The sequence below is a fragment of the Anguilla rostrata genome, chromosome 3, assembly GCF_018555375.3.
Source record: "Anguilla rostrata isolate EN2019 chromosome 3, ASM1855537v3, whole genome shotgun sequence".
Classification (NCBI taxonomy): Eukaryota; Metazoa; Chordata; class Actinopteri; order Anguilliformes; family Anguillidae; genus Anguilla; species Anguilla rostrata.
The window spans coordinates 38,118,859-38,142,832 of NC_057935.1; the positions used below are offsets into that span (position 1 = coordinate 38,118,859).

The 23,974-nt window shown below is 38.4% G+C and overlaps 1 protein-coding gene across 7 annotated transcripts in view; it reads right to left on the minus strand.

The window, feature by feature from the left end:
* Positions 1-21,873, minus strand: part of fign (fidgetin) — a 54,634-nt gene extending 32,761 nt beyond the window's left edge. For 2 of the 7 annotated variants that reach the window (XR_010329005.1, XM_064327416.1), the window contains exons 1-2: positions 21,679-21,814; positions 20,766-20,952 (exon numbers count right to left, since the gene is read on the minus strand). Coding sequence is in view for 2 of the 7 variants with exons in the window: in XM_064327416.1 (XP_064183486.1) it covers positions 20,766-20,790 (25 nt within the window). In the remaining 5 variants the exon portion in view is untranslated. Of the gene's footprint in view, positions 1-7,354; positions 7,683-16,358; positions 17,859-20,765; positions 20,953-21,678 lie in introns of those variants that run through there. The other 5 variants (XR_010329003.1, XR_010329004.1, XM_064327415.1 and 2 more) reach the window with 5 other exon arrangements.
* Positions 21,874-23,974: the final 2,101 nt, after the last annotated feature.

The window sequence follows — 23,974 nt, forward strand, 5'->3', positions numbered from 1 at the left end:
AGTGAAGTAATTCATTTTGGTTGATGGAAGTAAGGTTTACTGTTGCTGGAACCACAATTTTAACTCGATACATCAGATATAACCTGTTGTAAAAGTAATAAGTCCACTCCCTGTCAATCTAAGTGCTTCCTGATTGTCTTCAGTGACAATTATGGGTTCCACTGATGAATAGATTACGACCAATCAAATAAATCAAATGGGAAATTCACGCAGATTACATAAATTTAATCTAGATGTCACCCTCACAAAAACATGCACTTACAGCATGTGTTTACGCATGCACACACCACGTCATTTAGCCTGACGTCATAAAATGTATAAATTAAATTACCGTAGAATGATATCAATACTGAATGGTCAATATTATCATATTAATATTACTATATTGACGAAACACACTCATTTTTCATCCACATTTGGACTGAACCATCCATATCTGGGAATTACAGTTTGTATCTGTCAAAACACTACATGCTACATTCCTAATGTTAGTATGCAAAGCCTCAAGATTGACCAAAAAAAAACTGTACTTCACTACACAAAAAAAAATGTATGTTCAATTGCCATTTCTGCTAATGCATACTAGAAAAAATTATCATATCAATGTTTTGCTGCTGATTTGAGCAATTTTAATACATACAAAAAATCTCCAAGTACACAATGTTATTTTAGTTTATCAACATAGTTTATCCACATTACTATATATATTCAAGCAGTTTTGAATAGCTTTTTACATTTTTTGTTGAGGAAAGCGAGGTCATGCATATAAATGTGTTGCCGCTTCAACAACATTAAGGTGTCCAGTCACCCGCCGCCGGTTTACACACATCCGATGACAGTATTGTTTTCCGTGGCGACCCGTTGTCACCGGGAGGCCTCGCGGTTGAATCCTGCCTGGTGCCGCGCGGGTCTTCCCCAGGTGCCCTCTGGGAAAGCGGTTAGGGCTCGGGATGACAGAATGACAGCCGCGGGCAGACAGCTGAGGGCCCCGCGCCTCGTCCCCCCGCTTGCCGCGCCGCGGGCCTCTCGCACAGACACGTCCCGTCCGCCGCCCCCCCCCACCCCCCCCCAAAACCCCACCGATGCCAGGGGGTTTCGCGCAAAGCGTCGTTCCGCAGAAATTTTGGCTCATCTCAAATGCGAAATTACATTTACGCCCTCCCTCCTATGCATACCTTTGAAGGAGGCACGGAAGGTCAAGCTTCGCAAACCCGCAGAGGGGTGTTTTTTGGGGATAGACTTCCGCGGTCAAGAAGTCCGCATGCACTATTTATGACCCAAAGTTTTTGTCCATTCGCAGCTCGTTTCAAATGTACGATGTCGCAATGCTCCGCGCTGCTGTGCCTTTGGCAAAGAGCATAACATTTCCAGTGTGTGCAAATTCAATTTGCCCAAAAACAATTAGAGTTGCGATTTGGAAGCATATCCGAGAAGCAATAGGTGCTTAAAACATAAGCAGTTAATGAATAGTAACCTCATTAGAAAGACTTGTTCATTTTCCTCTTGATTTTATTTCTGCTTTACCCGGTTTCACGTTGCATCAGAGAACAAAATCAATGGCAATTGTGCAACGCAGAAGAGAAATGGAATCACTGCACTGTTCATAGGGAGTAATTAGACAGCCATTACTGTCCTGGGCAGCAAATAGTACATTTTTCAGAAAGAAGCACAGTAGCCATTAACACCCCGGCCACACATTGAATTAAAGTCCTCAGACATTACGGAGAGCAAGCTGAAATATGCAACTCTGTTACGCAGGGCTGCCATCAAAGTATTTTGCCAACATTTTCTGAGGGTACTTAGCTTGCCAAGGGTGATCTGAAAGTCTGCTTGCATAGACAGGGTGTAATGCTATTAAAACTGAATCTCCTCTTTGAATGATTTCCAAAAAAACAACATTTTAATTTTAAGCAAAATAAGTCATCTTCAAAGGTACGGTTAAGGACTGCATGTCTGGTTAGCTTTAATATAGAAGATACAGGACAGGGTACATTCTCCTTGTAAGGGAAACAAAGTCCTCATCTGTAACCAGAAAACATAAAGTCTCCCGGCCAGTGGATGTTTCAGCGAAGATACAATCTTTCTTTATCCCCCATACTTACGCTGTGCAAAGACAGATGAACATCAAAACAAAACTGAATAATGCCTGATTTTACAACAGTCAAAGACAAAAAAAAAAAAAAAGAAAATATCAAAGCAAATTTCACTGGGGTCGTCTGGAGTTTTTCCAGTCACACCTGCATGTATGATCAAAAGGGATTGAAGACGAGACGATACTCATTTATGATCTCCAGGATATCTCCACCATAACTGAAACTGAAAACATGACAAACTGTCCATTTCTGTCCAGACCATAACAAAGTCACTTCTGCTTCACTTGGGAATTACATGGGATGGATTTTTATGATTTTTCAATTACCAACACACCAAATGCAACAATACTATGTAGAACAAACTAAAAAACGAAAATGTGCATTGCATTGCAGTGGAATGCAGACCTTTATTTGGATAAAATTAAGGATTACAAACATGTTTTCACATACGCTACTTGAATAGCTACATTAGGGTCTGTTCTAATTGTATAATTACATGTAAAGCTTAGGGCAGATTTGGTCTATAACTACCAGTTGGACAAAGGCACGCATTCTCATCTCAAACAAGCACGAAACCGTGTAGACCCACGGCGCACCTGTACAAAGTGTCATGAGTAAAACTTGGCTAACTATATAGCTAGCTAGCTATGGCATGTTCTCACCTCTGTAACGGTATTTGTTGTCCTCCGTGTGCCAATACATCTGTATCGGTGGTATGCGCTAAGTAGGTTAACTAAAGTAGGCAAAACGCTAATATGTTAGGGTTAGCTAAAGTAATGTTAGGCGATAAAGCTGTGCTTAAAAATCTTGTGGCGTTCGTTGTGGTGATATAGGAGATTCACCTGCGCATGCGTCCTACTACTAAATGAAGCAGCACCTGCGTATGTGTCCCACAGGTCGTCTGTGAGCGAGTGATTATTTTTAATTTCACTAAAGAACTTGGACAAATTAGAAAAGCTAATTGCACAGAATTTAAAACTTTACCAATCACTCAATAAACAGTACATGTTTGAGCCTCCCAAGTAATCATGGTTCGACCTGCACCTGCACAGCAGCTGAGGAATGTATACCCCTCTGACGCACTCACCTGTGAGCCAGCCACCATTTTACATATGGTATCACTGGTCACACTGTACTACAGGAAAGCAATCACCAAATAGAAGATGGCTACGTGCTACATGGCTCACACAGTGACAAAAGACAGCTTGTGGGCATGGTTTTGGATCCAGGCCTGCCTGCACTCAAGGGGAGTACCATTACCATTACAACTGACCAAACTACTTCAGTTAATCAAATTTTTAAATTATGTACAACTAATATGTGAAATAGTACAATAGATCTCTGTGCCACTTTCAAGAAAATGTGGCTATACATAAGCATTCATGTTCCCAGAGCAAGAAATTTCTGAACCAAATAATAAGCTGAACTCATAGTATGTGATCTACTTTTATCTTCACATCACTGTATCCCCAATTTCTGGACAGGCTTTTATGAATTACCTAGACTATGCAACTGTGTTATAATGCAACGCATGAGCAAAAAGGTTTGACCCATTATTGTAAAGCACGTTCATTCTGAAGGTCACAATGCAAGCTGTTGCTGAGAAACTCATGGGGTTTTAGATTCCATGTCACAAAGCTAGAGAACAAAGGTAGTATACATCACATGATTTATAAGCGCAATGCCAAATGAAGTGACAAATAAAGAAACAGAACAAGGAGATGTTTTACCCACGTGCCAGTAATGTATACATTTCCAGAAAAGATTCTTCCAAATAAATTTAATATTACTTCATTGTCCAACTAAATTTAATATTACTTTATTGTCCTTTTTTTCAGGAAAAGGGATCCAAGTCAACTACAGTGTGGCAAGTTGCTCTGCACCAGTTATTTTAGAACACGCAATGACATCATTAATCCCTGAAGCGATTTCATGATAATGAGCACAAAAGAGGTGTCAACCCTCATAAAGCCTTGAAACCTCCAGGATAATGCTGAACCCTTTATGAAGACAATCTTTTTTTCTTCGCTTTTAAATTAATCTTATTCCATGTGGACACCTGGTAGAGCCGTCAAATAGGCCACACACACAACACAAGCAAGCCCAGCGCCTTCCGTTTCGCAGCCAAGCAGTCAATCAGATGTATTTAGCGCATGCATCGCAAGGACAAAAACTCAGGGGGGATGGAGGCATTTCCATGGACAAAAACAGAGGGAGATCACTGACGCAATCACTAAAGGCCCAATGAGCGCAGCACGATCGCAACATGAGGTGATGATATCCACTCAAATGAAGTGCTATCAGCAAACAAATTCCCTTTTCAGAAAATACTTCTTTTTTTTTTTTTGTTTGTTTGTTTTTAATTAAAACAGCCTGTAACTACAAATGGCTGCATATTTTATCTTATGAAAACCTGGGTTATGGTTCTCAGAATTTCCAAATACGGAAAGGCCAAAAAGACCAGGGTAATCTGTTATGCATAATGGGTTTGTACGACACAATTTAGGTAAACATGCTGCATTCTGTAGGATAAAACATATGGTAAATTTGACTTTGTATGAGGGTATTGTAACAAACCAAGGGCATGTTTAAAACAACACAAATGAACAATACTGTAAAGTGTAGAGAAAGGGAAGCACTGGTATCTGTAAAAAAAATTCTACTGTAAGAAAGACTAGCTTTGATTATCATAGTTTATGTAACCGTTACAACAAGTGTTAGCATTGATGATCACTATTAAAGAGAAAATGCACCATGTTGGTTCGTGGGGCACACAGCATCAAACTGCACGTAACATCTGCCAGCCTCTATTTGTCACGCTGAATCATGACAGCTCCCTCAGAAACTTATGAATGGCAAAAAGACACCAAACCCATTTTCCATCTGTTTGTCGTGGGTATCAATTAGTACGGAGCAGGGTCGGCACATATCTACTCATCTTTTCACAACACGAATGTGTCAGCGTAATCACTGGTGTCGACTGTCAGCCAATCCCGACGATTGAAAGATCAGTGGATCAGTGCAGCGCCCACTCTGAACTGATGCTAATGAACAAGAAGCATGTCTTCAGAAAGAATCTTCTTGGCATGAACTCACGAAGGGAGATGCTCATCAGCGTCCGCTATCCTACCCGACTGCGGTATTGGATAACAGATAATGAGAGTCTTCTGTCCCTGAAATTACCTTTAAACCATGGTGAATTGTACTAGGCATACAACCGAGATATTAGAAACTGCATGTTTAAAACAAATACTACTGTGGAACAAGGCATGGAACCAAACTAAAGAGGAACCTCATTATGGAGGAGCTCCAGGCTTAGTTTTAACCAAACTGGTGCTAGTTTTGTGGATAAAAACAGGGTCAGCGATGACTTACTTTCTGGGGGAGAAGACAGATTCGTTGCAGCACCCAAAAAGTTAAATCGGTTCCCAGCCCTCTGGGGAATGATAATTAGAATCCATTTCTGCTGAACTTTGAAATACAAAAACATGATAAATTCATCAAGTATCATTACAGCACAATTACCTTTCAAAGGCACACAACTTTAGTGCAGAAAAGTGCTAATGAATATTACATACAAAAAATGCCCACAAAAAAGCATTGGACAGATACTCTCATTTCTCAAAGGCGTATAAGAGACTAAAATCCGACTGCTTGCAAAATTCTCTCTATAACAATTGTATTTTGTTACTCTATTTTTAAAACCCGGGCTTTACTCTTAACGCACAAAAGGCACATTTGCCCAACTCACAAAATGCTGCTGCCCACAATCCCCCCTTTGTTTGAAAGCATTTATCATTGTTGCGGCAACAATATGGCATCTCGCTAATTCTTCTTTAACGTGAATGCTCCATTCAGTCATTTCAACGAGACCCATTGCCCACACTTTTTTTTTCCATATTGACAACAATATTCAGCATGACTTTCTTGGCAGTTTCCCCAAAAGTAACAAAAAGAAGGGAAAAAAACCTTTTGTCAGAGACACACTGACAGCCTGGAAAGCAGGCGAGTTTGACAAAGTAACTTTCAGAACACGCAGGTCCTGAACCACACAAAATTGGGTATACTCTGTGTGTGAATAGCCATGTCCAAGTAGATCTATAACATACATTTGTCACCTACAGTATAATACATTTTCAAAGGAGTCCCATTTAACGTGTGCATGTTTGCCAGAAATGTTTTATAGAACAGTCACCATGAGTAGACAACCTACATGACAATAAATCTGCTAACAAAACTAGTTGTTTGCACATTTATCAGCACTCAAACCAAACCCAGTGTTCCCTCACTTAGAACACAATACCTTTCATTTTAAACTGGAAAATGTAATTTACTTACTGTACGGATTATTTATCTTCAGTGATTTTTTCCTTCCTAAAATTATATATTCTGGACATTGGTTTTTAATGTTATGCTAGTGAACTTGTTACTTTTGCAGTTTGTGACAAATGAAAAAGATCTGATTCATGATCGTCTAAATTTTCATTTTCACTTTAGAAAATAAGCTGTTAATATGAAAAGAACCCTACATTTGCAAAGCAAATTTGCCAGTAGGAAGGCATAAAGAAGCCATCCGGTATTGGAAATGTTTTCCCATTGAGCAGAACTATGCAAAAACAAAAGTCTAACTAATTTGTATGAAACAGTCGTTGAATTCCACAGAAGTTCAAAAACTGAGGAGAGAAACCCCTTCAAACAAAACTTCTAAGTAAGATGTGTTTGATATCTGCTGGCAATGGGGCAATGGGAAAAGATGAGAAAGATGGACCAGAGTTTATCTTTGCAGGTTCAACAGTGGATTTTACAGATAATCCAACATCTCCCAAAAATGATAAGCACAGAACAAGCAATTTGAAGTCAGCTTCACATAACTATCCTGTAATATAAATGCTTCAGATAAGATTAAGCATCACTGCCTGTAAGCTATAAACAGGATTTGATTGCATTCAATTAAGATAGCAATGTAAGTCACTTTAAATCTGGGAATGCTTCAGAAATATTCAGTAGAAATACTCTGCCATTTTCAATTATAAAAAGCTCTTTAAGGGGAAACTAAGATACCTTTTTTCTAACAATAGAGAATGAAGACAAAATATACCTTAATTTAATACAAACTTACAAAAACAATCACATAAATATTATATTTTTATATTTCACCGTAGCAAATATGTGGCAACAAAACTGAACACGGCAGCAAGGTTTCCTTCGGAACACAGAGAAGGTGTCTCGAGTGTAGTCTTAAACGACTGCTCTGAAGTTCTATATCTTGTCATTAGCGGCCGGTCCGGCTCATGTGACAGCAAGCAGGCGACCGGTCTTTGTAGCGGCGATCAGAGTTAGGCTGCTTCCTCGTGTCTGTGCAGATCACTGGCTCCTTGGGCAGCTCTGACTCACATTCTCAATCGGATTACACGGACGCTTATTTCTGACACCTTGCAGCTCCGTGCCAGTTTACCAACACTCAATCCTCACTCCGCCCCCCCCCCCCCCCCCCCAATTCGAGACAACTCATAGTCTGATGTTCTCTCAGGTACCCAGGGTTCTCTCCGTCGATCCCTGGCCGTCTGCCAGCTTGTCAAACGCACAACTCTGTGAAGGGAGAACGAAACATTGGGAATTTGTCATGGACCACCGATGCCATGCATCTTGTATGACTGTCCTCCTAATTAAGTTCCAACTTCTTTCATGTGATCTTTAGAAGTACATCAAAATATCAATTTGAGACAATTAGCCACCGAACGTGATGACTCAATTCGCCGTTCCAGAAGGATTTTCAAGAAAAAAAAGCAGATAAAAGGTTTCACAGCTTTCATATTCTGGTAAATGAATGCAAGCTGTCTCGCATATCAATGTACAATTTAGCCCAGACACTAATTTCAATATTTTAATTAGAATTGTAAGGTCTCATTTGCCAATACAATATAGCAGTTAAGGAGCGTTCACATCCGTTATGATCTTAAGAAGCAGCCTTTTTTCAATGTAAGCCAGAATGAGTAGTATTTAACCTCTTCCATCTTATCTGTAGATATTCTCAGAAAAGCCGGAAGAAAACTTTTCTGTAGATGCTGAGCGCAAACAATAATTTCTTTAAAATTCCAGACAAGGGGAAAATCTGAGGTTTCCATTTGATTTAAATGAGTGGCACTCTCAGGAAAAAAAGAACTTGAAACATATATAAATGTCAAAGTCCTAGGAGGCAAGATAAGTGTTAATAGCATAATTAAAAGATTATGCCAAGCTGAATGCAATTGTGCGGTGAAGTGGAGGGGCTTGTGAGGGACGGGGTGTTATGGGTAGGCCACCATGTTGCCTCGTAAGCCATTCTACAGCACTGCATCTGGTCAACAACAGGCTTGCAGTACGCGGACTACCAAGGACACACGCAGAGCACATAGATGGAATTGCAATACAAACCAAAGTGTAAGAGAAATGTCTCATCTACTTCCAAGAAGCTGAAACTGTGCTAAAACTTGTCAGAAGGAGCACTGATAATTCTGTATTCCTCTTACCGCAAAACATCACTGAGGTTATATTCAAAATAGAACAGCTGTCAAAGCTTATACTCCTGCAACATCCTTGCCTGTTTGTTCATTTTTGCCTAAAAGTGTACCCTTTACTACATTCTAAATCAAAAAAATCAAAAGCATATTTACACAAAGGCTTTTGAACAGGAGGTCAGAGTGGATAATAATTTTCATATTTCACATTATTTTACATATTTAAAATATTTAGAAGATCTAAAGTTTTCATTAAAGATGCTGTCAGTAAGAATAAACAGAGCCTACTCCCAGATTCGTTCAGTATGGCATGCACAGTGCACATCACTGGTCTCCTTGAACTAAAGGGAGAGAGAGAGAAAAAAAATCCATCATAATAGCCAATAGGAATCAAAAGTTTAGAGCATCTAATTAAAATGTAAACAATGTAATGAAGACATCAGTGTTTTAGGCAAATGTGTCTCTCTCTGCCACTTGGGGTATGATAATTACTGAAGCAAATCTAGGAACGCTCATGAATCCCGTACAAGTCCAGATTAAAAGCATTACTGCAAACCTAGTTTCATACACTAGGGGATTGTCTATTCTAACCAATCCCCAGTTGGCGCTGAGCTGCCTCTACTCTTTAATAGTACGAAGACAGCGATCGGGAAGGAGGAGATGGAACAAAACCTACAGTTCATTGTTTGAAATTGTGAGAAAAAAGGCCTTGCAGACACAAAGCAACACTCTTTTCAAATAATTTAAATTACTTGCGTGACACACATGGCCTGAATTTAACAACCACCCCCCACTACATGAAATTCAAAAGCATGCCAGGTTATCTTTCAGTTGTACACTGCTGAAAGTGTCTACATGAAACGTGTTTTACAGACAAATTGTGTTTTACATACTTGTTTTAAGTCATGTGACAGTATAAATTAGAGCAATATACATTTCTTAGTTGTTATTTAAGTGACACCGGCAATTTGTACCTTCATATGGATCTTGACTGCCATACATTTTCTTAAATGCTGCAGTGTAAAAAAAAAAAAAAAAGGACCTCCATGAAATTCTGGGGCATTAATCTGACGCTTTCATTTAATATCACTATGTTAATTATAGGTACAACTAAGGCATAAAACGAATCAAATCTGGTCAAATTCATAAAATTATTCAATTAACTCTTATCAAAGTAATATAAAATGAACAACTGGAAATTCAATTTTAAATTGAAAGTACACTCAGTGAGTACCTTGGACATGAAAAGTTTTAATTTTAACCAACATATAACAATATTTCAAAAAGAAAATATTTCTCTCAAAGAAATGTGATTAAATAAATCCGTTAAGTCATTGTGCAAGAAATATATGTACTCCACTGAAATCAGCATTAAACAAAATCAGACATGAAAATGCTTTGAAAATGCTACACCTGTCCTAAATTGTATTTTCTTCTCGACACATTCCATATCTGCACATAATTTCCACTTTACTACTATTCATATATTTATTTTCTTTTGTCTAACAAGCATCTCCATTTTAAGACTGATGGTGAACACCAAATTAATCAGACCCATTAAATAAATAGCCAATATGAGAATTCTCTAGCTAAGCAAAACCAAGCAGCCGAAAAAGGCATTAGGTGCCCTTTGCCAGTGAACAGGAATATAGTTAGATATACTTTATAGATATAAATATGGAGTAAGTGCTTAGTAACACCCTTGTGGAAGTAGCCGAATGGCATTTTACCTGTGCACCTGTCAACATGGAATATTTAGTTAAATTTTGTTCAAGTGTACATTTCAGTAGGAGGTAAATTCTATGAGTACAGATATCCAGAGGTTCTGGTTGTAAATGATAAGCTTAGCAGAGATGCATTTCTTAAAAATCAGAGAGCTAAAAATACATTGATAAATTAATTCATGAGATCATATGCACATGATGGCACAATAGGTTTTGTCATTATTTTCACTATATCTTTATCATTAAAGGATAAAAAAATAAGGAATGTTATTCAATAATGTCATGGTCTTTAAAGTCAGTATGTTCAAAAGCCTTTGTCTTTAGTCCTTTCCTTTATTACAGTTTGTCCTTTGTCCTTTTTTTGTGGTGTGAAAAAGTCTCATGAAAAGAGAATCTAATTCAAATGTGCCAGTTACGATATGTTTATAACTGAATTAGTGCACAACACAATGGATAGATATTGCATTCGAATGGACAATAACATACAAAAAATAAGTTACATGCAATGCCTTGAAGTTGATGGCATGCATACACACACACACACACACACACACACACATCTGACAATGCTATAACATGTAAATAGTGAACAAACAGATGCTGTTCCACATTATGTGGATGCCATGCCATAATTTGCAGACAAATATAAGCCTCCTACAGTACATACGCCAGGATTTGTGCCGTTTGATTTCAAAGCCGTGATCTACAAAATTGCTAAAGAATATGCTGTACCTATGCTTTTCGGTTCATTGTCCCTGGCCCTGAATGTTTTTAGAAAATTTGCACTCCCTATTTTTTCCCACCCTGAAACGAGAGGTGTTGAAAATTCTAGTAGTGCTACAACAAAACATGCTGGCTGCATAAATGGGTTTTATGGCACACAGTACAGCTCTCACACCACCTACATTTATTCAACCAGCATTTTTCACAATTGCATAAAACTCTTACAACAGTCTCAACTGAAGTGTTGAAGTTTTAAAAGCAAGTCAAACACTTTTTAAATCAGGTTTTCCTTGTGTCTATTAAACAGGTTTAATGTCAATGTATTCTTGATACTAGCAAACTGCTCTTTTGCGTTTGACCGTTGCAGTTAAAACATGTTTCAGAGTAGATTTTGCATATAATTTACAAACATTCTAATCAGTGCTGTAAATCAAGCTGCCCAAGGCAAACATTTTGCAGGAGGGCCAAGTAAAAATGTGAATTACTAATACACCAGGCAAGCACAAATTTTGTCAAATACTCCTGTGTGTTGCGGAAAACCATTTTCTTATAACCCTTGCCTCAAAGCTGAAACATGAAGGTGGTTAGGAGCAGAGCATCAACAACTGAGGTCCAGATTCCACACAAAACAGCATCGTCTACACAGCCCATCAGCGAGCATCACTCAAGTTACATATTGACTGGATGGTTACGTGATCCAGATAACCAATTCAGTGTATCCCAGTGCTATTAATGTTACAGTTGGTAAATACATCCTACAATATATACACATTACAGCAAAAATATTCTCAACATAAAGTTTATTATGAACAAATGAGCACTTAGTTTCTAGTCAATGTTGTCTTTCAGTCTCAGCTTAACTAACACTAAGCTAACATTAGCCAGCGTTGCTAGCTCAGATATGTAAATGCATTTCTTTGGCCATTTGATATTAAGATTAGAGAACATATTAAATCACCCCCACATCCCACCCAGTTTAACATAATATAACCTACAGTTTTTATGCATTTTTAAAAGCTGTACTAAGCATATGTGATATTCTCTTTTGTGTAAACCTCTAACATGCTCATAATACATGTTGTAGAAAGGGCTATGTGGACTCTTAAGTTCAATTGTACACTCCTGGAATGAGACATCAATGATAAAAATAAACTTTAAGATAGAAAAATCCATCTAAAGAAATTCTGAATAAGTCAAATAATTCTACTACCTCATCTATTAATTTTTCACTTGAAGCATGGATTATTTCATAGATTACTTCCCATTTACTGTACACATAGTATCTAATCAGAAAGGCCAGTACACACTATGGCCTGTCAATCTCAAATAGAAACAGGACTAAATGTAATCATTTTTTTTATGTTAAGTATATTCTTAGTTCCCTTTGTAGATTCATGGCCTTTCTGTTATTAAAAACATTTTGATTTGCCCAACATACTGAAGGCACTTGATAAATTGCGCTTTTACAGTGGTGCTATGAACAATACTATTATAATAATTGACAATAGAAATAACATTCATAATACAACAATAAATGATGATCGTCTTTGCAATATTTGTTGCCATAATCAGTCATAATCAGTAGGGAAGCCCATTATCATAGAGTGCGCTCAACTTACAAGGTATTGAGCAGAGATATGATTTACACATACATTTCCAACATTAGCCAAATATTAACCACCAAAACATTAAGTGAAGACACAGAAATGTTTGGCTGACGTCTCCAGTTCGACTCAAAGCAAGCCCAGTGCTCATCATTAAATAACATGGCAGCACAAACTCCAGCCCCAGATAGAAATTCTCAGTGTTATAGCAAAATTCAGTCTCCACAGATCAATACCAAGAGTAATTCAGTGATCATGGAAAAGCATCTAATCCATGAAAGAGCAGTTCCACAGCAAGGGAAATGATCATTTTGTCTTCATTATTAAAAGGCATTCTGGTTGAGAATATCTATGAGAGTATTGCACATTATTATTATTTGACAGTATTAGTAGGCTGCATTCAACAATGTAATTAAAAATAGACATCAAACTCTAGATTACTGGGTGAGACTGTCTAGAAAAGAATTTTTTTGTAAAAATTAAATAAATCTGTCATAATTTCCAAAACAATCACATGGTAACTAAATAGTCTCTTTATATATTTCTGGCAGTTATATTTAAGATACAAGGTCTTTGCATATATAAAGTGATGTCATTTTTATACAACTGAAATTTGAACTACGGCTATTATTACAAATATATATTTCGGTACTCCCACGTGGCATTTCAGTCTAAAACCTAGAACCTGGTGCAGCGATCCATTCCACAGCCCGGAATGTAATCATGTGTTCATGCCCATTTTGGCCAGGGGTCACGGAGTGTGCATAACTGCCCTCAGCGCTACCCAGGCAGGGAGTGTTTAATCCGGTATAGTATCCCCTACCACTTCACACCATAGCAACTCCTCTGCACGTGCCACCTGCGTTAGCGGTGTAGACCTCCAGCGCAAGGACTGGACACCTTGTCTGGTGGACAAGAAGCAGCAGCTGGCTGCATGAGATTGCACCCCCACCCCTGAACTCACGGAAGAACACGAAGCAGAAGGATACGTCTACAACCATGGACGGACACTGCAGAGTTAAGAGAAGAAATAAAAATGGTGGAAAAGACGCACATGTACATTTAATTCGGAAACGGCAAAACCTGAATTTAGTGGTAATTAGTAAGCTGCAATTGTCTGGGATCCCATGATGCTGGGAAGGCAGGCCGCTGTGGCAAAATTGGGATCGTCACGCTAAGAGAATTTAATGCATTTTCAGCTTTTGGATTTTCACCACAACCCTGTGTGTAAATGTGCAATATACTTCAAGTGACGGCTAATTAGTATGACACCAAAAATTTGGACTGTCCTTCCTGATAATGTATAAATTGAAATTTGTGCAGCGTCCAGTTGATATGTACACTATGAGGGCTCGGATCGTATACTTGTCAGTGAAACATGCTCATTCAACCAGTAGCAGGAGGGGGCAATATGCAGCTTGACAGTGAACAAACCTGAAAAATGACACCAGTCACCGTGAGCAGTTACCGTGAGTCGCGCTACTTTAAAATTAAAGTAATTGTCAAAAGACATAGTCTGTAGGTGATTTCAGTTTCTATGGGCTCCAGATACCCTTAAGACACCAAAAATGACAAGATGCACTCCACAAAACAAGATCACAAGAAAAAAAAAACAGTTCGATTTTAATAGTTCAATATACAGTACGTTACCTTTTTTATAAGCAAAACAACTCCATTTTGACAAACAGCTCTGTTGCCCTCACCCCGCATCCCCTGATGTAAGCCTGGCTACATTCTATAAATTCCCCTCGGGTCACCACATATTTGCTCTGTGCAAATCAGACCATCATAACCTGAAATATAACACTGGCGAGATTGCAAAATGACCTCATAATCAACTAACTCCAGCATGACTACACAAAATCCCCACAGAAACGCTTCATTTGAAATTTCACCGTAAGAAAACATATAGGATCCTACATGAATTTCTCATTTATATCTCCAACTCAAAAATGGTCAACGACTTCACTGCAAACCTCTCAAGGAGATTTCTTAAACCAGGGAAATGCCAGAGGAGATAAATTTGATAGTCTTTTTCGTTGACTGCATAAGAAAATATAAAAAAGGCTTGAATACTTATGTTTTGCCCAAAACAAATAAAAACAGTGTGAAATGTGTGTAACACATACAGTTCATATGTATCTAAAAATATGCACTTATAAATCCACATAGCTTCTATTCTAAAATATTATTTTTTCAAAACTAAATCTATATGGTAGCCTATTAAAATATCCTTGTTCTGAACCAAACCTTTCCCTATTATGCTGGGCCCATTTTCCAAGCAGCAGCCATATATGAGGACAGTAATCACAGATGCACAAATGGTACGCAGCCTCACAGCAAAGGCGGGTAATGGACATGTATGCATTGAGAAAAAGTGTGCCATATGCTGTCAGTCAGAACAAAAAAAACTGTCTAAGCAGACAGTCTCTGCGTCTAAATGAGATGGTGAAAGGGGGGAGGGTGGTAGTGTGTGCGTGTGTGTGTGTGGGGGGGGGGGGGTGTCAAGGATTCACGGTCCTTCATCTCTGCAGTAGAGCAAATATGTCTCTCAGTATAGCAACAGACAGCTGCTTCCACTTTCAAATGCACCCCAACTTAGATCACTGAAAGAATTGTCAACGTGTAGAGAAACACACAAAGATAACACGGCCAGCTGCCATGAAGGAAGGGAGAGACTACACAGAGTGGGAGAGAGAGAGAGAGAGAGAGAGGGAGAGAGGGAGAGAGGGAGAGAGGGGAGGGAGAAAGAGGGAGAGGGAGAACGGGGGAAATGCAGCACTCAGAAGAAATGGGATTTGTTCTATTTGCATGAGTCTGGCTCCCTCGGGGTCTGGCGCACTTTTCAAATGGAAAGCACAAAAGACAACACTTAACATATTTGCTTTAAAATGACAACCTCGCGTTGATTTCATTTGAGCCCGTCTTTGTCAGGACTGGAGATATAAGGATGAATAACACTCGCTACGGAGACTGACAAATGTATCCATCTGTAACAGTTGCTCGCTCCATCTATTTAAACAGCACCACAGATCTCCCAGGAGCGTTAGCCCATAAGTAACTTAAGTTAGTAAGAGGGTTTCTTTAATGCTCGACATTAGAACGTGATAAATTCTGTCAGTCTAATTTATTTATATAATCCCTGTGGGAAAAGTGATCGTCCCCCCTTTCTTACCCTAGTCGGGTACATGCAGCCTTTTAAAGTGTTACAGACCAGTCACAGTGTAAAATAAATAAAGCACACCAAGAAAATGGTCTTTGTTTGTCAAAACAGGCATCATGTCCAAAACCGCTCTGCAGACTGCTTTCAATAATTGTAATTATCCCCTTCATTATCCCTTTGTCAGGGGCTATTAAAACCCAAAGCTAGATTAAGACAAAATGACACATTATGTACATAATGGATAACATCGCATACAACTGCCAATTAGGCGGACTGAGCTCCTCCGAAGGTGAGGTGGCGGCGTAGACGGCGATAAGATCTCGCTACGTAATTATAATTCCATCAGAACGCGAGCCGTAAGCTCACCACATTTCGCTCTTTATGACAGCAGCCAGGGAGCAACAGTATATGACATGCTATATAATTCACTGACTGGCCCACTGGCCACAGCCACCATCACTCTTTCTGCTATTGATTTACCAAGAGAGACATCAGGATTCCATGCCTTGTATTATGACAAGCCTGGGTAAATGTATTACAAATCAATTACTGCTGTTATTAAATTTGTAGCGCCACATTTCAAATTCTGTAAATCTTACAGTGCACAAAACTGTAGTTACAAAGGGCTGGAGTAGCGTGAATGCAAATACTTAGCATTCTTAATCCAGTAGAATATACTGGTCAGGCTTTATGATGAAGTACATGTTAAGGTAATTCCACTTGCTCATATATGAACAGTTTTTTGTGTGTGGCCACACAATTTCATTTTATTCATTTCGATGTTCATCGACGGCAGGCAGCAAGTACAACCATGGCAAAATGAATAAATATGAATATTAATTCACTCAGTTTTTGAAATATACATTACAAAAACAAACTTGAGGTTTGAATATTGAAATACTGCCTGGTCACACACACACGACCAAATAGTATACAGCCACCAAACCAAGGCTTCGCAAAACAATAAAACACAATTGGACTCCCAAGAATATTCTGGACAATCATTCATGATTTCAACCATTCTTCAAAATACTGGCTGGTTGCCATAAATTGTTTTCTTCTGTACTTAAACAAGAGGCCCTGCAACTTACTAAACAATGACACGTCAGAATCTACAACTGAAATCTCAATCTCACAAAGGCAGTAGGCCTGTATGGCCATTCTCTTATTTTTTTCTGCATCACTATAATGTAACAATAAAACAAAATCATTACAAATGCTTTCTGGGAATTTAAATAAAGTTTCCAAGATCAACAATTCACATTATGCTCTGAAGATATATCATTGTGACTGCATGAAATGATTTTAGTAGATCGCTTTGAAATTGTTTTAATTTCATTTTGAGGGACATTTGTTTTACTCAAACATTCACCTGTTGCAGTTATAAGATGCAGCCACAAATGCAATGTGTACATTTAAAATAATTTAGGTAAATAATAATATAAAAACACAAATGTGGCTTACGAATGCAAAGCAAATTGAAAGTCCTACCGAAGTGGCACTGTAGAATTTTCCCCCCATTCAAAAACCAGTATCATATCCAACAAAAGTATCAAACGCAGGTTACTTAGAAAAAATAAACATGCATGTTATAAGTGCAAAAAAACTGACAACTAAAATATATATATTTTAAAAAATAAACTTAATTTTCCTTCAGGGGAAGAAAACTATTACAATATATAACGTTGTACCAGATTATAAACATTTGTACACACATGCGCACAGACACAGATGCAGGCACATGCGTATAAATGTGTGTATGTCAGCCATTTTCCTGAAGTAATGTACAAATGATTTAAATCTATGTTACGGAATGGGAAAGCCCATGTATACTCATCCCACCTCATACAGTGTCAGGGAGGCATTATTGCTTCCATCTTGTAACTCTTTGGGGCTAAATGAATGAAACGCTCCCCTCGCATGTCAAAATGTGTGACATCAAGGAAAGAGGGTGATGAAAAGGGGTGGGGTCACTGTCTGTCATCAAGGCTACCGCTGGACTCAACTTGAAGGGTCTGCATCAACTTCCCAGCTCAGATTGCTATCATAGGCACCTTGAAATCAGGAATAAACAGAGCTGTCAAGTCCTTTCACATGCTTATGGGGAGAGGTTAAATCAGGACTAACAAAGATTTCACTCGCTATAACCCTGACATCTCATCTAACTATAACACACTCCCCAGCCTTACAGTTAAGCTAGGCCTATGTATGCACTGCAACTCAGCACATCCTAATCAGATAAATATTTTAAGGTCAATATACAATAATAAATTAAATGAAATACATAAGGTGTCTAAAATATGATCAGACTTCCACAGTGGGTTTCATAACAAATTACCTGAGAGAAAATATTAACCAGAAAGGAAGTTTAAACATCCCTGTTTCCAAAAATAATTTTAAATTAGAATTTCAATAATGAACCACTCTAATACTGACCACTACAGCAAAGTCACCATTGCTGTACAAGTGTTTATTACAATCATTCAAACCAATCTGACAAGATACATACTTACAACAAACATGGACGTGAATTTGCCTGTTCTAAATGCAGTGACCATTATAAGACACACTTGCAAATCAGAGGGATGCTCTATTTGACTGAATACTCGTGATGCTCAAAATAGCATTTTTATCCTGCTTCTCTTGCAATGTGTGTGTAGCTGTATGCAATTACTGGGGAAAACCCAAACTAAATTAATGCAAGACTGTTCAAGCACTAAAATCAAATTGATGTATTTTTTTCTATATTTTTCAAAGTAACATTTTACCCACTGCAGACAATTTAAGAAGAAATAAATTACCGTAACAGTAAGTTAGTGAAGAAACGATAAAGCATATAAAGAGGCACAGCTATGATTTGAGCTTCAAGACCACACTTTTAGCCTACATAAAGGTTAGACACAGGTGTCCACTTAAATATAAGCACATTAGACCTGAACACCCAGAGATCTTTAATGTCAAAGGTTAAGAAGACAGCGCCATGCATCGTTTTCAATACACCCATCTTTATGTAGCAATGACTGCTTAATTTATAACACAGACAACATTTTCCAATAAATTTATATGCTAAATAAGCGATAGACATAATAAGTAAAATGGCACACATCAGTAATGTTATTACTGCAGAAGTATTCGATTTTGAATTATTATTTGTAAACATTCAAGACACCATTTACCATAGCCAGTACAGTGAACACTCAAGTATCGTATTATTTAATCGTAATGTGTTCACGGCGTAATTATTTCGTATATAAGATGTATTAAAATTGTGTGTTGCTGCTGTGAATGCAGCTATTCCAATACGTTTAACCTGTTGTAGCCTGCTGTAAAAATAAAAGACAAAAGTTACAACAATCATCCGCTTAATTCAGAAGCCAATATCTGATCCACGTGAAGTAACATGCATAACTTGACGCCCGAGTTATAGGCCTATGCCGCATAGTAAACTAATCTGAGATACAAAAAACAACTTCTCATTAAAATGATTTCTATCATTACTACCACGCGAGAAAAATTTTGATTTTTAAATTGCGAAATTAGAGCACCGAAAACGTGTTAGCACCACACCGACATTTAGACCAGTTTAAGACATCATTCATTAAAAAGGTCAGCAAAAATAACTATTCTGCAACTAGAAAACTGTGTTGACAAATCCTATACGTATTATAGGCCTAATTAATATATAGCCTACACTGCTAAGACCAAAACTTCTTGTTCCTTTGCTTTAAGGAAAAACTCTTTTATTGAGTTACCCAAATAGTATATTGCAGTAAATAAACGAATTTCGCGCACTGCGTAACATTTCTTTTTTTTTCTTCAAAACATACGTATTGATTTACAACACTCGTAATGTCATTAAATCAATATTAACAAACAACGTAAAAACAAAGTCGTATTAACCACGTATACACGGCCAAGATCTTACTACTACCGAGGACTGGCCTACATGCGTCCATCGAATCTTTTTTTCCTGTCTTTTCTTTTTGCAATCACACCATTAATGAGCATCGGTCCGTGGGAAACATCTCTCCCTCAGATATCGAGATCTTAGAAATGCTTCCTGCCCCCGATTTAAAATGTATAAATGCGATATCCTGCTCATCAGAAGCAAGCTGACCAATCTGCTCTGAATATATATTAGAGCTTTAACATGAGGACGGGGAAATCTCCCATCTGGTAATCACATCCCTCAGAAAACCTCCGGGAGAGAGGCTCCACTCTCATTCCGAAAACATTTCTGCACTAAAATTATGTGCATCTTAAAACAAACATCTACACAAAGGTTTCCTTTTGAATTCCGTAGATTCAGATGCAAAAATTCCATCAAATCACATGGTGATTATTTGTTCTGCAGGAGGGAAAAACGGTTCTGCAGATAAATTAGAAAAATACTACTGCAACATGATTGTGTGTGATAGCTTGGCAACTATTTTAATACAAACCGAGAAGACAGGCTACTATCATAGGAAACACCGAAAATAACAACAATAACACAACGTTTTAACAATAGTTTTGCCAGAAATAGGCTACACATGAAAATATATTAAATATAGCCAGCACGTATATGTAAACTGATGTAATGAACAGGCCTATACAATGAGTCATGCTTGAAAATGTTTTTAAAAGCACAATACTAATCGTAGTATCGTAGTATTAGCACTACTAGTAATATGTTCTCAATGTTGTAATAATAAAAAACAAAACAAAACACAAGTTGAAAATGGACACTAGCATACTTAAATCTTGAAAAACTACATAAGTAATTCCACAATGTCAAGTCTCAAACACACAGCATGGCAAACACTGACAGTCACATAATAAACAGCACAAAACACGTCTTTAACAATCATTCCGTTTTAACAAGTAACATAAAACCGCACACACAGATGCAAATCCAATCACGATGCAAGCGAATTTTATTTTCTATATAGTTAGTAAAGTAGATCCCAAAATTGACATACCATAAACGCTGCTGCTACTGATCATTTCTTGCTGCGATAACAGGAAAAAAAAGAAAGAAAGGGCTGAATCGGAATTTTCTCAAGGAGGGATTCCAAAGGTTGCTTTTCATTACAGCCACTCTTCCTCTCGGATATCGGATTTCACTGCCTTGAAACGTGGGCCATTTTCGTCAGGTATTCATTTAACCTACATGCATATAATTAAGAAAAACAACACCAACAAATGCTTTTTCGTATAACAAGTGAGAACAGAGATGTGAAAAAACGCATGGCCACGAATGGAAGTCTATGTCAATTTCACTCGCTCCCGTTGAAACTACAGTGCTGTGGGGTAGAGGGGTACGAGGGGGGTCAGAGAATTGCGAATACCATTAAAACGCACATTTTTGCCAGCTAGATTTCTGAGGAAACGATACACCCACCACGCCGTCCCCCTCTACTTTAAAAATAGATGCTATGTCTGCAGTTACCCCCACAACGAGCCAGTGACATTGTATCTATTTCCTGTTATATGCTTGAAGTGATCACTGGAACTTTTTTCAAACGATGATACATGCATGAACTTCTCGTCGCTGAAAAAGTTACTTTGAAACAATTTAAAACCCCACCCAATGTACTCTCACTTTCTCGTTAAATACAGTACACCAGAATCGTAAATAAAACACGCTTATGGGTATTTTTCCCAACCATATCGCATCGCAATTCGTCACCGATCTTTGCGATATGTTTACCAAGTCGATTTAAATATGTTGCACATTTTGTATTATTGCGTTTGAATTTAGATGTACGATTCTGGTTGAAGCGTGCGAAGGTTTGGAGAGGGTAGGTTAAAATAAGAGCGGTCGCTCTTTCGTGGCATTGCTTCGGCATTTTTTAATTGCCCAGATCTCAGATATCCCCATTTAAGTCTTACCTGTATGTGTGGCAGGGCAGCGTTAGAGGTTAAAGTAACATCGATCCGATGTGTTTGCTGATGAATGGGTTTTCGGGTTAATCGAGGATGCTTTCGATTTGAAACCATTCCAAGTTAGTAAAGGGAAGACTGACCACAGCCTCTGCCATGTTGGAATTTCAAACCCAAAACAGCTGCTTTGGAGAAGCCAGCATGCCCCGCAGTGCGCATGCGTTTTGTGAAGGAGCCAAATTCAAATCAATTCACTATCACGTCAGAATTAATGCACATTTCTGTATGCGTGGTGATCCTATGCAGCATTGTATTGTAGGCAATTTATTTGTATCATCTGTTGTTGAAAATAAACTGTGAAAATAAACGAGATTTTTTTACAGAGCGTTTGAACTGTACCTTTTATAGACAATATATTGTTACAGAAATAAAACAAATACAAAAACCTCATAAATAATTGACGCGTTAAACTCATATAGGTCTATATATGTATAATGAATGCGTGATTTAAGCCACTTTTATAAATAAGATGAGTGTTCAGTTCATTCAAAACGGTGCAGCTATAGTATTTGGAAAACAACATATGTAGTCACAAACTCCAGTTGTAACCACATGTTGTTAAAACAGTTCAATTTAGTTTAGAATAGTGTACACTGATGCATTTAGACGAATACATTTCCTGACTCTACAGGAGTACGCATACAGCGTCTGTTTGCTTATATAGCCTACTGCTACAATATGCTCACGCGCACATCTGCTCAGCACCCACAAGTCCCGCTTGTTGGCAGACCCATGTCTTTCCCAATGATAATTATAGAGCGAGCGTAGAATTAATAATTTCAGTCCTAATTAGTGTGGAAATGTCCCAGATAGCACGCTATTAGAGGATCAGTGGGGATACTTGATCTGAAGAAGACATCAAAGATGATGACTGTCAACTTAAGTTCATTGTTTAAATATAAATCAGACTTTGAACACTCAATCTACGATGCTGTCATTTATATTACATAATTAAAATAGTTAAATAGAGGCTACCTATTTTTAATTGTATATATATATATATATATATATATATATATATAATTGCACAAATTAAGAAATTTAACAACAGTAATCACATTTTAGAGTAAAGACCCCTTTGTTCCTCATCTTTTTTCTCATTCAGTGGGGTGTCCCCCCTACCCCCGTCTGTAGGGACTGAAGACGGAGCCTCGGTTTGACATGTGATCTGAAAGTTGACACCCTCAGTCTCAGAATGCCTTTCTCAGACTCAGTGCAGGGACCTTGCTATGATGCATTGATTCAGCCCAGAGCCCTCCCTGCAGGCCTCCTGTGCTGTTTCTCGCAGATCTGCTGCTCTTTGGAGATTTCCTACCCAAAGGCAACCAACACTCAAACGCTCAGCCAGTCTAACAAATGATGGCGCACACATTCCAAGGTAATAATTACTGCGCCAGGGCAGCCTCTTGCAGCTGATACCAGCAGCGGCTGGCGAGTGAGGCTTTCTCTCGTTTTTTTTTTTTTTTTGCCCGTTTACTTCATCTTAAAAGGAAATTGGGGGGTAAATAAATCGATAACGAAACAACCGGAAAAAAAATGTTACATTGCTTTAGCGCTGTGGTATAATGCGCAAAAACACAGCCGACAGGAGAGCAGGGAGCACAGACAGTACTGTAGATGTAATCAGGATTGCTATTAATCTCCTGGTCCAGACGTGGCCAAGGATTCATGGGAGAATCCTCATCACGGTCGGGGTTACTCTGCCTATAAGCGCCTGAGCCGGGGATGACACTGCACACCGTCCTCACCTGCTGTCCAGCAGCAGTTCTTCACACGCTTTCTGCCAACTGGAGGTCATTTAGAAAACACGCGATGTGCATTTCCGGATGCGCGGCGTCCACGTCGCCTCTCTCAGACGCAAGGCTTCTCTGGCTTTATGCTATTTGTCCTTGTGTCAGCAGGCAGGGCATTCTGAATTACTCCTCTCAGCTGCCCAGGCTGCTCTCTACCTACAGCATGCCAACACATCGTCCAGACAATCCGGGACAAACCCGCATCTCAGGACGGTCTTCCTTCTCGTGACCTTTAAAAAATTCGCCATTGTTTGTGAATCTTTGCAGAAAGAAGCTTGGTTAAGCGTAAAATGAACACAACATTGTACACGACAATTTGTAATGTAGACCAGGATGTGAAATATTTCTTTATTATTTCTGCTACTTCAGATGTTTCTCAGGTGGTTGGATTTCATTCAATAGATATGCCCGCAGAACTGGAAATGCAATAAAAGAATGATTTACCCTCTAGA